Genomic DNA, 16,177 nt, shown 5'->3' with positions numbered 1-16,177 from the left:
TGCGTCAGTGCGTGTGTGCGTTTCTGTTTGCGCACAGCTTTCCCAAACAAATAAAAAATCTAAATATCAGGTCGGGATGGGAAATGTTGAGACTCTGTCGAGTTCCGATGCCTTTCTCCCCTCCGCGTCTATGCGCGCGCAGCAAAGCAGTGTAGCGCACATTGATCGGCACATGCGCATCACAGACAGGCAGAGAGCCGCAGAAGTGAAGCCCTACCTCCCTTTCCAGTTGTGTTTGTCTTGGTGTGGAGGTGAATGGTGAAGAACAAAAGACTAAGCTAACTGTGCCTCGAATTTACAGCTAATTATCAAAAAGACAAAAGGCAAATATAGTTAATTTGTCTTGCTAACAGCCATGACTCATGAGCTACCATGTAATAAGTTAGCTAAAGTTTTTAGAATACATATTAGCTTGTTTTCAATCTACCAGTTAAGATTTACAACAAAAATTCGATCCGATTTTCGCATTGGTCTGAACAAAAAAAGGCAGACAGGCTGAATGAAAATATAACTCCACTGTCTGACAGCAGGTGGCGTGTATGGATGTATGGATCTGACACACGCAACAGATTTTCTCAGTTTACTTTCATTTAAAACTTTTTATTTTAACTTTGATAAGACTGTGCTTATACAAGGACATTCACCAAAACGGGCATTTTGACTACTTTAATTGTATTGGCCTTTCAAGCTCCGTAAGATGAAAAGTGAACTCATTCTGTAATGGTGCGCTGTCTGAGAAGCGGCTGTGTGCGCGCTTTGGGTGCCTGCGCCTACAGAAGACAGCGCTCGAGTAGCAAATTAGTTCGGTGCAATGGAGCATGCAATTTAGTGCATTATGTTCATATTCTGGCTCATATTCTGATTGTCTGTTAATAGTATGCTTTATTAATACTGAATTTGGTCCTCCACTATGGAGTTTCTTTTGTCTTTTTTATTCAAACATACTGTGTTTTTGAGAGTAAAACTTATTATTTTGTAATTAAAAAAATAAAAGACTGCAAAAAAAAGTTTGCTTGCGACCACGCCCACTACACTTTCCCGCCACTGCCGCTGCCACAGCCAGTCTGACAGAGCGACCGAGGTCAGTAAGGGACAGGGATGTGCAGCAGGCCTATTTCAGATACATTTTAAATATGTATTTGAAATACAAAATACTATTTTGTATTTTAAAGCCTTTGGCAAAAATGAAATGTAATTTGTATTTAAATACATTTAAGATTCGTATTTTTAATACGAAAAATACTTTGTGCCAGTCAACCTCTTTATCAGTGTGCTGATTAAGTTCAGACACCCCCTCCCCACAATCCCAACATTTATCACATGAGCTGCAGCTGTACAACTCCATTCAGCATTGGGTGAGTGACTTTTCTGGAATAAGATAAGGTGAGGATGTCATGGTCAATTGTACATGTTGATTAAAGTTAAAATAGTGCATCATTCAGATTTGCCTTCAATTAACATGAAAGATTAAAAGAGCACTGACAAGGGGAAAAATGGCATAATTCAGTTTTTTAATCTGTTGTTGTTTTTTTATCAACTAGCTTGTCCAATGTGTTTAAACATTACTGCATGTTAGGGCTGGGTGATATGGCAATACATATCATGGCGATGATATAATGTGTGTATCGACTGAACTTTTTCTAAATGGTTTACATAGATAGGCCTGTTGGGGTAAGCAAATATATCCGTGCAGCTTTTAGTGAGCAGGAATGTTCATTTAATTATTGGAACGTTGGAGTGGAAAAGGAAGCATGGATGAATGAGTAATAGAATGTGATGCTTGGTGGGGTCATTCTTCAATTGGGGTGGCAAATAAGAGTCACAATTTGTAAAAATGCTTGTTTTTTTCTAATAAAATGTATTGTTGTGCATTTAAAATTAGTTTAATATGCTATATCAATTAAAATAGAAGCTTAAGAATATTTTGATTTTTAAATATTTAAATCAAACACTGGTGACACAGCCACTTATGGTGTTACCAATATTTGAAGTAAAATTTTGGTTTGTTCTAAAATGAGCAGGGATATGCAACTTTAGGTTATAATTAATAAATAAATAAATTACTTTAAGGATTCAGTTTCATTGATCATTTAAATTTCAGTTTTTAAAATAAATGTTTAATTGTTCATCTTGGCCCCTATTTCTGCCAAAGAAGAATAGCTTATTTTTTAAATTTGAATATACATAAAAAAAAGACAGGAAAAATGGTCAGTGGTACATTTATAGTCTTTATTCTAAAAAATTAAAACACTTTATAGTATAAAAACATTCAATTATAAGATGAAATGGCTCTGAAGAAAAGAAATTCCAGATACATTTTGAAGTATTGTAACACCACAGACGTAATATAACACCACAGACTTCATAGAGTTAGTGGTGTTACCAGGAAAGACAATAACATCACAGACAGTAACACACCACAGACAAATCAGCCTAAATCCAGACTTTTCTCAAATGGAGGCTGTCATCATGATGATTTCAAGATCAGGGGACATTTTGGAAATATTAATAAGTATGTATTTATCAAAATTTTGATTAAAATATGTCAGTTCTGCAAGTTATCAGCATAACACCATAGACACAAAATAAAGTGTGACACATGAAATTGTCAGAAATTTAGCTAACTTTAAGAAATTTAAAAAGAAAGAATGTACTCCCCATGCACCCCTCAGATCAACCAGCACCTGCAATGACCTCTACTCACAGGAAGTACTCCAAATAGAATTCCCCCTTTTCTTTCCATTGTTGTCCTTTTCTTTCCATTCTTTCCAACACCACAGACATGAATTTGGGGGACACAACTTTTTTCTTAAATATAACAAAATATGTATTTTTTAAAACAATTTAATAAAATTGTACATGTTAATTAAAATCTATATTCACAATATAACCACTTTATTTGTGTTCAAAATGTTATATTGTTGCAATTAGATTCCATGATACCTCTCTAAAAGGTATGGCGGGGACATGCATATTTTGTTACAAATGCAATCTCTCAAACTCAATTAAACATGTATTTTAAATAAAAAATGTAACTATTAACAGTGCACAAATTGTGTTTACCCTACAGAATACAATCATGCAAACATTTTATGGTTTATTGGTATTTAAAGTTTATTTAAACTGTTGTAAAGTAGAGGGACACCACTTGCCACCACAAATGGAGAATGACCCGGTGCTATTGCACTTATTATAAGTATATGTGCAAGTGTCCTCTGTACTTCTATGGCTCTCAATAGATTCAGTGGTTGGAGTTGGGTTAATACTCCTTGACAAGTTCTGTTGCTACTTTCTGATTACGTTTCTGGCTACATTTAAAATCAAAATATATTGATCATTTAACGCAGACAGGATACGTCATCAGCGCGTTCACGCACGCTGTGCAGACAGAGCGAGAATGACAGACAAACATCAACAACCCGATCTTCCTTCCTTGTATTGTACTATTTTAAAAGTTTTCTCACAGGTGAATGACACATGATGTAGCCCAGCGGTTCCCAATTCCAGTCCTCGCTCTGTATATTTTGCATGTCTCGCTTAGTTAAAACACCCGATTCAGATAACCAGCTCCTTAGAAGAGAGCTACGTGCATGAACTGTGTTCCGATCGATATGATCCCTACACAGTGTTCATTGCTCCCTACTCCCTGAGCAGGGGAAATCCGTTTAAAGGGGTCATATGATGCGATTTCAAGTTTTCCTTTCTCTTTGGAGTGTTGTAAGGATCATTATTGCCGTTTCCATAGACATCAGCGTGTATTTTACAAACTGTAAATGTATGGTTTTGCTAGTACTTATGTGTATTTAAATGTCTGAAAGCTAAAATAAGCATTATATGGTTGAAAACACTGAATATTATATTTGTGATAATATGACAAGCGCTCAGCGCATCCGAAAGCGCGAAAACAGATTTAAATTCAGCAGTTGATGACGTGACGCACTGAAAGTTCTAATCACACCGGTGTGATCGTACGCTTCAGGGACCAGCCTAGAGTGATCACACCGGTGTGATCGTACGCGTCAAAGGGTTAAAGCATGTCAACATATTCTGTTACACCAAATACACAAAATAATGATCTTTAAAATAGCATCATATGACCCCTTTAAGTTTACTTCACTTCCAAGTACAACTGGAATTGGGAACCGCTGATGTAGCCTATTGTAGTAATGTTGTCTCTGGTATTCTGGTCTGTGAGCGTATGCGTTCAGGGGGCGTGGCTTTGGACAGCGATTGCAAGAAGGGTGGGACGTTTGCTTTCAGTGCTATCAGGCTAAAGTTAGCATTTTCCAAGACCTCCTACTGCACCTTTAAGGTATTTGGTATTTTATTTTAAAATACATTTTGATGTATCTTTGCCCAATCCTGGTAAGGGAGATATTGGAAGTAATGACTAAGGCGAGACGTTGGCAAAATATATTCAGTCAGTTTGCCCACTAAGCATTTACTATAGCTCTGTAAACATTAATTTGAATGAATTATGGGACTTCGTTTTGTACTGTGGGGTAAATTTGCAGACGGTCCCTAAAGCAGCCTAGGCGAAAATACAGCGCATATCAAACCTAACTTTACCACGCTATCAGAGCTTTATTAACAAAATTTATGATAAATGCTTACAAATGACAGTCCTGTGCAGTGATATATATAATGTTATTTTGTTAAAATGTAGTTTTTAAAACAAAAAGTAATACATCAAATTATGCAGTGGCAGTCCCTGGCTGCTAGAGATGCCGGAGACAGACCCTGGCTGCTGGAGATCAGTGTTGCTGGAGATGCCGCCGGAAGTGCCCCTGCGAGATGCCGAAATCACCAACTACAGACGGGCTTCGCTAACGTTAGCCTATGTATTTAGATGGGAGATAATAAGAACAGAGAATAATTAAGTTAACTTGTCCCTGAGTTTAAGATGTTAAATTAGTTATCTTAGCCAGTAAACTACCTGTTGCTAGCCATTGCTACAACCTTGCTCGCTCTTCTGTCAGAGTGGCAGCGTCAGTGGCGGGAAAGCGTAAAGTGGGCGTGGACAACCTGTCACTTCAATCGAGAGTGACCAATAGAAAAAGGCCTTTCATCACTCACAAGCAAAACTTTTCAACTGGCAAGCAAAAGATTTATATGGAAGCCCGTTTCCGCCACTGAATAAAAAATAAAAGAGGTAATTGCGAATTTTTATCTCACAATTCTGACTTTTTTTTCTCAGAATTGCGTGACACAAACTCGCAATTTTGACTTTTTTCCCTCAGAATTGCGTGATATAAACTCGCAATTGCGAGTTAAAAAGTCATAATTGTGAGATATAAACTCGCAATTGCGAGACATAAAGTCGCAATTCTGAGAAAAAAAAGTCAGAACTGCGAGATATAAACTCACAATTCGGACTTTTTTTCTCGCAATTGTGAGATATAAACTCGCAATTCTGAGAACATATCAGTCTTTTTCTCCCCTCAAAATTGGACTTTAACTCGCAATTGCGAGTGTATATCTCACAATTCTGAGAAACAAAGTCAGAATTGCTAGAAAAAAAGTCAGAATTGCGAGATATAAACTCGCAGTTCTGTGAAAAAAAGTCAGAATTGCGAGTTTTTATCTCGCAATTCTGACTTTATAACTCGCAATTGTGAGAAAAAAGTCAGAATTGTGAGATAAAAAGTCGCAATTACCTTTTGTTATTTTTTATTCAGTGGCGGAAACGGGCTTCCATAGATTTAGACCCACAAAAGACAGCAGAAAAGAGAGCAACACGCACGGCAAATAATTTTGTTATCGATTTCATTATTTTCGAGCCTTAAGAAGACTTTTTTTGCAATATTTTATTTTTCAGTAAAGAAGACTGTATTTCTTTACTTGAGTCCAAGTTCAAAATAAAACTCTATGAACAGGAAGTGTTTGTCCGAACGCAAATATCTTTGCGAGAGAACGCAAAAGATTTGAAAAATATATTTTCCTCCCACATCGTATTTTTCCCACCAACATGTCCCTTTATGGGTTCCGTAGGATAGGCTACATACAATTAGGGTGATATTAAATGACTTAACCCGTGATATAAGATTTTGACCATATTGCCCATAGTCAACAGGCATGTCATGTAGGCTACTTTTCTTGTATTTCGTCACTGTGGCCTCAAAGCTTGTAGAAAAAAATAAAAATGTGGGGAAAAAAATACAAATATACATAAATAAGGAAATAAAAGTATAAATAATTATTTATTTTAGTTTTTTTTACTTTTCTTTGTATATTTATTTTTATATTTATATACTTTTACATTTTAACATTTCTTTGTATATTTATTTATATATTTATTTATTTATAATTTTGTCAGGTCGTTACCTCGACAAAATGATCTCGTGGCCACGAGATTTTATCATGTTCCCACGAGTTATTATGATGTTCCCACAAATGAATAGCTCGTGGCCATGACATTTTATCACGTTCCCATGAGTTATTATGCAGTGGCATAACTAAGTGACAAAACTAAGTGAATCGAACGTCTCCGGTTACTGTCGTAACCTCGGAGCGGGAACGAGACTCCTTCTACATTTCCTGAAGTCCTATTGGCTCACGCCAGTCCAATTGACTGGTCTATTGTCACAAAGTATGCAAATAGCATGCAAATACTAACTAGCTCGAGAGGCAGTATAAAATGTGGTGCACGTGACAAATACGTCAGAATCTGATCCTGAACGCTGCCCTGCTGATCGAGCAGCGATCACGGCGATCTCCGCAATGTCTCATTCCCGCTCTCAGGGAACCAAGGTTACGACAGTAACCGGAGACGTTCCCTTTCAAGCTTTCTCTCGACATTGCGGAGCATCTGCTTTGGGAACAGTATTCAATTCCGCCGTGAGAGTGGCTATGATCAGCCCACACAAGGTTATACACCAAGCAGGGATAGAACACACCCACAATTCTCAACCAATAACGATGTTTGCCATGCGAGCCCTCAGCTGATAGGCGGAGATAAGCCAACGACTGTCTAAAACCCAGGTATACAAAATTTGCATATCTGGCATGAAATAATAAGATCCCGCACTGAATACAGAGCAGATACAGCAACAACAATAGCATTGGGGGCTGCACAGAGTATAATAGTGTTAAGCAGCCTATTCACTAGCATAAGGGATAGCATAAAGTGAACCAGTCACTCACCGATAGCATTCGGGATGCAAAGGACGGAATGTCCAGCTTGTAAAAACTAGTGAAGGTGTTCTGAGAAGACCAGCCGGCTGCAAAGCATATATCCTGAATAGACATACCTCTCGACCACACCCAGGACAAGGTGATAGCCCATGTTGAGTGGGCCCTAATGTGCAAGAGGCATTCCAAACTTTGGCTCATATAAGCAGCCATGATAGCGTACACAATCCAGTGGGAAAGCCTCTGTTTTGACACAGCCCAGCCCTTCAGATTGCTGAAAGCTGGCTGAACGGTCAATGTAAATCATCAAAGCCCTGACGGGGCACACCGAAATCTGAGCGTCAGCATCACGCGAGGTCGATGACTCAGAAGACAGGGCAGACAGTGAAACAGTCTGCGCTCTGAAGGGAGTAGATAGCGATTTAGGCACGTAGCCCCGTCTCGGCCGGAGAGTGACGCTGCAGTCACTGGGTCCAATGGGATTACAATTGCTGTTCACAGAAAACACGTGTAAATCCCCTACGCGCTTAGCCGAAGCGAGGGCGAGAAGAAGTGCAGTTTTGAGAGATAGTTCCTTCATAGCAATTGATGTTAAAGGCTTTTAAACGTTCTTCCTGGGTACCGGCCACACTTTCCCCCTAACATCCGGCTCCTGCCGAGGGTCTGCTGTGGCAGGCCTTTCCTCCCTCCTCTGAGCTGGGCGGGTCGCCGAAGACGACCTAGATCTGGAAGGCGACTGGAACGAGCGTCGAGGCATGACCTGACTCATAGCTTTGCCGCGCTTTTGAACCTTCGCGAATCTCTCAACGATGGACTCCACAGCATCACCAAAGAGGCCGGAGGGAGTGATAGGTGCATTAAGGAGCACCTTACGGTCTGCATCCTTGAGGTCAGCTAGGTTCAACCATAGGTGCCCCTGAAGAACTACCATGAAACCCAAGGATCGGCCGATCGCCTATGCAGCACGCATCGTTGCCATCAACGCGAAGTCTGTCGCCGCATGCAGATCATTGATAGTGTCTGCAGTGATGGCCCCGCCCTCCAGGGACTGCAGGAGTTTGGCCTGGAAAACCTGTAGCACCGCCATGGTGTGCAGGGCGGACGCTCCTTCCCCAGCCGAGGACTAGGCTTTGCTGGCCAGATGGGCCGTCATCCTGCACGGCTTGGAGGGCAGGCTGATATCCGCACCAAGGGTCTTGGCTGAAGCAGGACACAGGTGTGTGGTGACAGTCTCCTCGACGGGGGGCATGCACACATACCCGTGGGCTTCCGCCCCGTCCACATGGGAGAAGATGGCCTGCGTGGCTGAGTGGATGCGCGCCGATTGGGGCGCAGACCCCACCTTAACCAGCTTGTCGTGGACGTCCGGAAAGAAAGGGGCCGACGTCCTCGAATCTGCTTGATGGAGGCTGGATATAAAATACTAGGAGTCAAGTTTGCTCTTTGTGGGCTCTTCTGGAGGATTCCAGGAGAGCTCAAGCTCCTGGACAGCCTTAGTCATGATCCTGACAAGCTCCCCTTGGAGGTCTGGGGGTCCCTCACTGTTAGGACGATCCCGCTCCGACTCCGCCCAGTCCTCCTTCTCCGATGCCGAGATGGACATTGAGTCCTAATCACCTTTCTGGCCGAAGGCAACGAAGTCCACGACGGGTGGAGGGGGGCGGAAACAGTGATCTGAAAAGGTGACTGGGGATCGATGTTATTGCGGAGGGCAGTGCCTTCGCGCCGAGTCGTCGCTCTCACCTCTGGGTGGGTGAAGGGGGCCCATCAGTGGCTCGCTGGCGGCAGTGAGCCTCACCCCGAAAAGGCCACGAGCCATATTCCGGTGAGTTCTCAGCACACGCGCCCGCAGGTCCGCACAATGTGCGCAGTTGGACAGGCAGGCAATGCAGTGATCCTGTTTGTCTGGCGGGTCAATAGGTCCTGCACAGATACTGCAGTAGGATGTCATCTTCATTCTCGATGCATAAGCCAACGTGAAGGAGAAGATTCTGACGTAATTGTCGCATGCACTGCATTTTATACTGCCTCTCGAGCTCGTCAGTATTTGCATGCGATTTGCATACTTCACGACAATTGGCCAGTTAATTGGACTGGCGTGAGCCAATAGGACTTCAGGAAATGTGGAAGGAGATAAGTTCCCAAAGCGGATGCTCTGCAATGTCAAGAGAAAGCTCGAAAGGGAACATGTCCCCTCCCGGTCACCGTAGGTTTACACATTTCTGACATCCATCTTTATTTTACTCTACAGGCACTAAAGGGCAGATGGATAAACTCACATTTAAAATGTTTGCTCTAGCATGTTTCTCTATTATTTCAACACTGATTTTGGCATACAAGAGTAGTTATCCTCTTTACCAATATATGATTGCTTCCTATAATACACGAAAAATCCCAGACGCTTTAAATTCGACATTGTCCATCAAAGACTCAGAGCATGCTTTCTATAATACATGCAGAATCACAGAGGCTTTAAATTCAATTACGCCCATCAAAGACTCAGAGCATTTCATGGTGTCTGCGTTCATCGACCACAGACTGGATGGGGTCATTCGAGTCATCAGCATAATCAGCAGAAACCATCTTCAGCCACTTTACTGTGTTTACTGCAGCACTGAACAAGTCTGCAAAACTGTTCACACAGATGTCCAGATACACCGCGACCATTTTGGCTTCCCGTTTCACGTCTCAGATGTGATTTGTAAAGGCAGGCACATGCAAAATGCAACACATGTCCTTATATCAACTAAAGATTCAGACAACAATGTTACGGAGTATCTGCCAATTAAAAATCGTGTTGGAATGAATACTTTTAAGTATAACTTCACAGTTTGCATTTCCACCCTTTTTGGCAACTACAACAATGTACTGCAGTTTGCTCAATCAATGGAGATGTACAAGCTTCTGGGTGTACAGCATGTGGTCATCTATAAAACTAGTTGTGGACCAGACTTGGAAAAACTCTTAAAACATTATGAAACCGAGGGGATGCTGGAGATCGTTCCATGGCCTATCGACCAGTTTCTGAACCCGTCATCAGGCTGGAAATTCAAGAAACACAAAGGTGACATCCATTATTATGGTCAGCTGGCAACACTCAACGAGTGCATTTACAGGCACATGTACCAATCCAAATATGTTCTCCTGAATGACATTGATGAAATCATCATGCCTTACAAACACGCCAATTTACCATCTCTTATGAAGTACCTTCAGTCTGCTCATCCCAGAGTAAGTGTATTCCTTTTTGAGAGCCACGTATTCCCCACAACACAGTTTGAGGAGAGTGGGAAGTTCAAACGAGCAGAATGGAATAATATTCCTGGTGTGAATATCATGGAGCACATTTACAGAGAACCTGATCGAAAGAACATTGATAATCCCAAAAAGATGATTGTCAACCCAAGGAAGGTGCAGAAAACTTCAGTACATTCCTCATTGCAAAAATATGGATATATTCATCATGTAGCATTTCATGTGTCTAGGATGGTACATGTGAGAAATCCAATGCAGGTGAATCTTACTAAAGAGCAACTGTTTGTGGACAAAAGAATGTGGGACTTTAAGCAAAAACTGATACCGAATGTTGACCGGACTTTGAAGCGTTCAGGTTTGTTAAGGCCTCACTGATGATATGATTTTATTATAGTTATGCAGATCTGATAAATTTGACATCTGAATTTTTGCTTTCAAAAAGAAAAAAAGAAAAAAAGAAAAAAAAGAATGCCTTTTGATAAATATAATCTCTGCCAAAATTATTGCAAAACCGATTTAGACCAAAGTAAAGTTAAAAAGGTCCAGCATTTTGCACAAAAAATACTGATGTCTTGCATATGTATGTCTCTGATCCGATTTCATTCGTACTCAGCAAATTAACTTATGGTTTTAACTCAGCCTTTCCTTTTGGAGTTGTTTCCAATCAGGAAAGTTACATTTACAATGAATTATTTTGTATTATTTTTAGTGCTGTCAAAATTAGAGCGTTAACGCAGGTGAATATTTTTTTCAGTTTAACGCATTCAAAATATTTTACGCAATTAACGTAGGGGGGCTAAGGTTGGCCACCCCGCTCACAACTGCTGCTTCTGTCTCTTTTTTTCCTGACAATAATTGCATTTATTTAGACGCAGAATGTCTTTACGACCACATAAAACTCCAGACTTTTCAGATGCGCACTCCAACTTCGCCTCGGCGAGCTTCAGTAGAACAACAGTGAACTGGGCAGCTCTTAAAGCAGCCAAAATAACCTAATAACCCAGCTGCTGTGATGTCTGTTCATCAAAGAACAAAAGAAAAAAAGAGGAAATCAATAACTTTAGTAGCTTTAAGGATTCATCTATATTTAATTTAGAATTTAGTGTTTGATAACTTTAGTCAATTTCTGCTTATTTCCTACTTGCTGAAGGGCACAGGTAAATGACATTTATTATAGCCTAATGGGTTTATGTGAAGATGATTTTAAGTTCACTTAAATTAGAAGCTGTTATTTTTTGCTCTCAATTATATGTTGAATGGCTATATTCAATGGCTAAATATTAGGGGAAAAAACAATTTCATAGAGACATGTTGGTATCAGTGATACTGGCCTTTAGTCATAAAAAAAGATGCCATTAAACAAATATAAAAAAATATACTGTCTTTATAGACCAATTTGGAGTAGACGTCACAGTTACCTCACTTGCAGCTGCGCGCGCATAGTGGTGGCAGAAAAACACTGGGAACAAGTGGAGGGATACGGGTAAAATCCATGGAATAAGAGAAAAAAATTATTGTTGTGCCTTTGGATGTCAGAATCGGAATGCAAATAATTTTTATATAACACTGTCGTCAAACACGCCATTTGAAGCTAAACGCAGACGTTTAAACGTACAGACTATGGATGAAACCTGCTATGATTACCCTGCTTTTAAAGCATAAATTTGATTTAAACAATAGGTCTATATAATATTCAAATAGGGGACATATTGTATTAGCCCTATAGTTGAAATACATGCATGAAATACTATTTAAACCTATACAATTTTACATAACATTTCTTCCTTACAAACGGGTGCATAGTTATTATTATTATTAGTAGTAGTAGTAGTGGTATTATCATTATTATAATTATTATTTACTCTTAGTTATGTGATGCGTTTCTGGTCTCAAATTGTAGCTTTTTACTTAAACAAGGTGTTTTAGGAGGGCGTGTACAAGTCTTAACTTTTATAAAGAATATCTCTTTGGATTTGAGACTTTAGTCTTTGCAACTCTACAGATCTTCTTTATGCACCAAGAGCTTGTAACACTCCAAAGAGAAAGGAAAAATTGAAATCGCATCATATGACCCCATTAAAACTGTCATTTTCTGCCACCAGATAGGCTCTGCTCACAAAAAACGTCATCACTGTTTGCAAACACCAAAGCAGCCCAGCTAAGCCAGCCCCTTATAATAATCCAAATCTCAAGTAATCACATTTCATGCGTTAATCCTTGGCATTATCATTTATTATGCCCTGTCTTACAAAAGCCACAATTGTCTTTTTTCAGGCATTTTAATAACTTAGCATCTTGACGGGATAAAATGCAATTTCTGTTCAGCAGTACTTTTGTTTTGGTCTTAGTGTGGCAACTTTGGATCTGATAACTTGCCATAACAGCTGGAAAACATTGCTCCACCATAAAAAAGTTAAACAAATTTTATTCTATTAAAGAATTCTTTTACAAATTGTACGGCCTAATATTAGAAACTGCTTCTCTCAGGTTTCGCAGCCCAGCTAAGCCAGCCCCTTATAATAATCCAAATCTCAAGTAATCACATTTCATGCGTTAATCCTTGGCATTATCATTTATTATGCCCTGTCTTACAAAAGCCACAATTGTCTTTTTTCAGGCATTTTAATAACTTAGCATCTTGACGGGATAAAATGCAATTTCTGTTCAGCAGTACTTTTGTTTTGGTCTTAGTGTGGCAACTTTGGATCTGATAACTTGCCATAACAGCTGGAAAACATTGCTCCACCATAAAAAAGTTAAACAAATTTTATTCTATTAAAGAATTCTTTTACAAATTGTACGGCCTAATATTAGAAACTGCTTCTCTCAGGTTTCATTATATGTTCTGTGTATTTTGAAGATGAACGAACGACATGAGTGTGAGTAATTGATGACAGAATTTTCGTTTTTGGGTGAACAATCCCTTTACGTTGTCTTCAATAGGAAATTAGAAATTAGAGTTAAAACCAATTTTCCAAATGATACTTAAGGATTTAAGATGTGACTTTTAAAAAAAGGGGGGGGTTGGGGGTGTGACAAGTAGGGGCAAGCCGTGTCATGTCACACTGATTCACTGGGGTATATCTAGACATCTACATTTTAAACGCAAATATGAACACATAAGCCTGACACTTTGATAAGTTGAATGAAAGCACACATTTTTAAACATCAGTGGAAGAATTCTGCTACAGCCATAACTAAAGGTCATTTTGGACACAAGACTTCTCTAATGTGGCATCAGTACAACCAGTCAAATTAAATTTGCTTTGGTGCATTCTTCAGGTCATTGTTATTTAGCACCATCACAGTGCAGTATTTACCATGATGGAGAGTGTGACCCATGGTAGAAGATGAGTATGACTCTATAGCTGACTTTTTCACTCTTTAATAAAGCAGTCCATTTCTGCTTCAAAACTGTAATTTAGACTTGGGTGACATCATCACTGACGTACATGGAAGCAACGGTCCTATTTAATGACAGCAGCAACAGAAAGACATTCTATATGCAGGATAAACACAGAAAATTTATTACAATATCACATAGGTCTTTGCATATAGCCATGTGTTCTGATAATGCACGATTATGCTTGTACTTATCTCGCTACAGAAACTAAATTCATGCTCTGCAAGGATAGAGAAATGAAGGTAAACAGAGAAGGAGAAAGAGAGAGAGAAGGAGAAAGAGAGCTACTGCAATCATTTGATTATGCCCTCTCAAGCTTGCAAAAGATATGTCAATTAGCATCTACAGTATGGTCATCATATGAGGAAGTGAGTGCGCAAATGTGCCTTTTGCCTGCAGGGCCACCACTTTTGCATTTCTTTTAAGGATGATGTGTACACTCATCAGCAGAGGTACACATGAAACCTTTTTATCTGAAAAGTAGGGGGACATATGATAAAACATCAGCCTAGCCCCTGAAATATTAATTATTTACAGTTTTTCAATTCTCAATTATCGAATGAATTTTTTTTTTCCGAAACAATAAGTTCAGATCTCTGAACTTTATTTTGTTTCTGTGTTTCTTCGTAGAGAATCATGGAGTTAGAAGGACATGAAACAACCCACATTCTTGTTTTTGTGGACGAGGCCGGGTTCAATCTGTCCAAAGGCCGGAGACGTGGTCGCAATCTCATTGGACACCGAGCCACAACTGACACACCAGGCCAACGTGGGGCCAATATTACAATGTGTGCTGCCATTTCAGAGAATGGTGTGAGCACACATATTCCACACATTGGGCCCTATAATACCCAACTTCTCCTGGCCTTCCTAAACACACTTTACAGAGACCTGATTCCAGAACAAGAAAGAGGTTTAGTTAGACCACATTTGCCTAATTATGTTGTTGTCTGGGATAATGTCAGCTTCCATGCTGCACATGAAAGGATAACAGTGGAGTTCCTTCCACCATACTCTCCATTCCTAAATCCAATAGAAGAGTTTTTTTCAGCATGGAGGTGGAAAGTATATGATCATAGACCACAAGATCAGATGTCTCTGTTGGATGCCATGAATGCTGCATGTGAGGACATCACAGCTGATCATTGCAGGGGATGGGTGCGGCATTCAAGGAGATTTTTTCCCCGGTGCATGGCAATGGAAAACATCAGATGTGATGTTGATGAAAATCTTTGGCCTGACCAACGAGATTATTATTATTATTTATTTGTTATTTTGTAATTATTTGTTATTTTTGTGTATTTGTGGTAACATAAGAAATATGAAATGTACAGTAATTGGACAAGCAAGATTTAACTTATATGTAATGCATTCGTACAAAAATAAATGTACTGTATAAATACAAATGTTCATATACTTTTTTCTATGTATTATTGACTCTTCTCAACAAATATCAGATTTTTTATAAAACCTTCATTTCCATGGTTGACTGTCATGGTGAAAAAACAACTAAACATTTTGACCAGTGTGGCTCACACGATGACAAAAATACTTTATATTTTGGTGGCCTTGGCCAAATTACTGACACGATAACTAGGTTTTGAAGCATGAATGAAATGTTTTGGGTGAGTAACTACATTTTGCAGACATGCAATAAAGTTCTGAAGTTCCAGCAAACAGTTGTGACATTTGCACTCACAGTTTAGAGACTGTTTCGAAAAATGTGCCAAAGCAACTTAGAAAAACTGTAATTTAACATTTGTTCAGTAGTTCTGAATAGCAAGTATGCAAGGATATAAGGATTACTTATAAGGGTAATAGATTAGCAATTAGGCATTTGAACAACCAGCAATGCAACCGATTGGCAGAGATTTCTGAGTAGTCTTAAATCTGTAATTATAGATTGCTAGCGACAATCTTTGCACTGCGGCCTAGCTAGCTGAATGGCTAGCTGGATGGATAGATAGACAGACAGACAGACAGACAGACAGACAGACAGACAGATATATCGATCTATAGATCTATAGATCTATAGAGATAGATAGATAGATAGATAGATGAAATACAATTATGAACTCTATAGTGGGGGAATGAATATGTAGAACATGTAGAAGACTTATATTGGTTGCTGCACCCGATTCCTTCCCACAAAACAGAAAATGATAGCATCGAAAGGGCCTCTGCCGACCCCGCACATGCTCTATAGCTGTGGTTAAAATTATTAAAATTATACAAATATATATTAATACAATTAATATACAATCAATACAATTAATATATAAATGAAAATAATTTTAAGATTACAGGTATTTACTGACCTGATTCAAAAACTGTATTTTTCTATTTACAGAAACAACATTTCTAACAGTTTGTATTAAACCAGCATCA

General features: G+C 39.3%; 1 protein-coding gene across 1 annotated transcript; it reads left to right on the top strand.

Annotated features, from left to right (window-relative positions):
- Positions 1–9,495: 9,495 nt before the first annotated feature.
- On the top strand, positions 9,496–10,761 carry LOC107711826 (glycosyltransferase family 92 protein F49C12.5-like). Its single transcript, XM_016516869.1, has one exon. It carries the CDS (start codon positions 9,496–9,498, stop codon positions 10,759–10,761), a length of 1,266 nt encoding a protein of 421 aa, XP_016372355.1.
- The last annotated feature ends 5,416 nt before the right edge of the window (positions 10,762–16,177 follow it).

Source organism: Sinocyclocheilus rhinocerous, unplaced genomic scaffold (genome assembly GCF_001515625.1).
Source record: "Sinocyclocheilus rhinocerous isolate Xijiao unplaced genomic scaffold, SAMN03320098_v1.1 scaffold988, whole genome shotgun sequence".
Lineage (NCBI taxonomy): Eukaryota > Metazoa > Chordata > Actinopteri > Cypriniformes > Cyprinidae > Sinocyclocheilus > Sinocyclocheilus rhinocerous.
Note: the sequence above shows the minus strand (reverse complement) of the source record. Positions and strands in the feature narration are given on the sequence as shown.

Bases quoted from the DNA above. Each gene is read 5' to 3' on its own strand.
- LOC107711826 (XM_016516869.1), top strand. From the start codon at position 9,496: ATGATTGCTTCCTATAATACACGAAAAATCCCAGACGCTTTAAATTCG.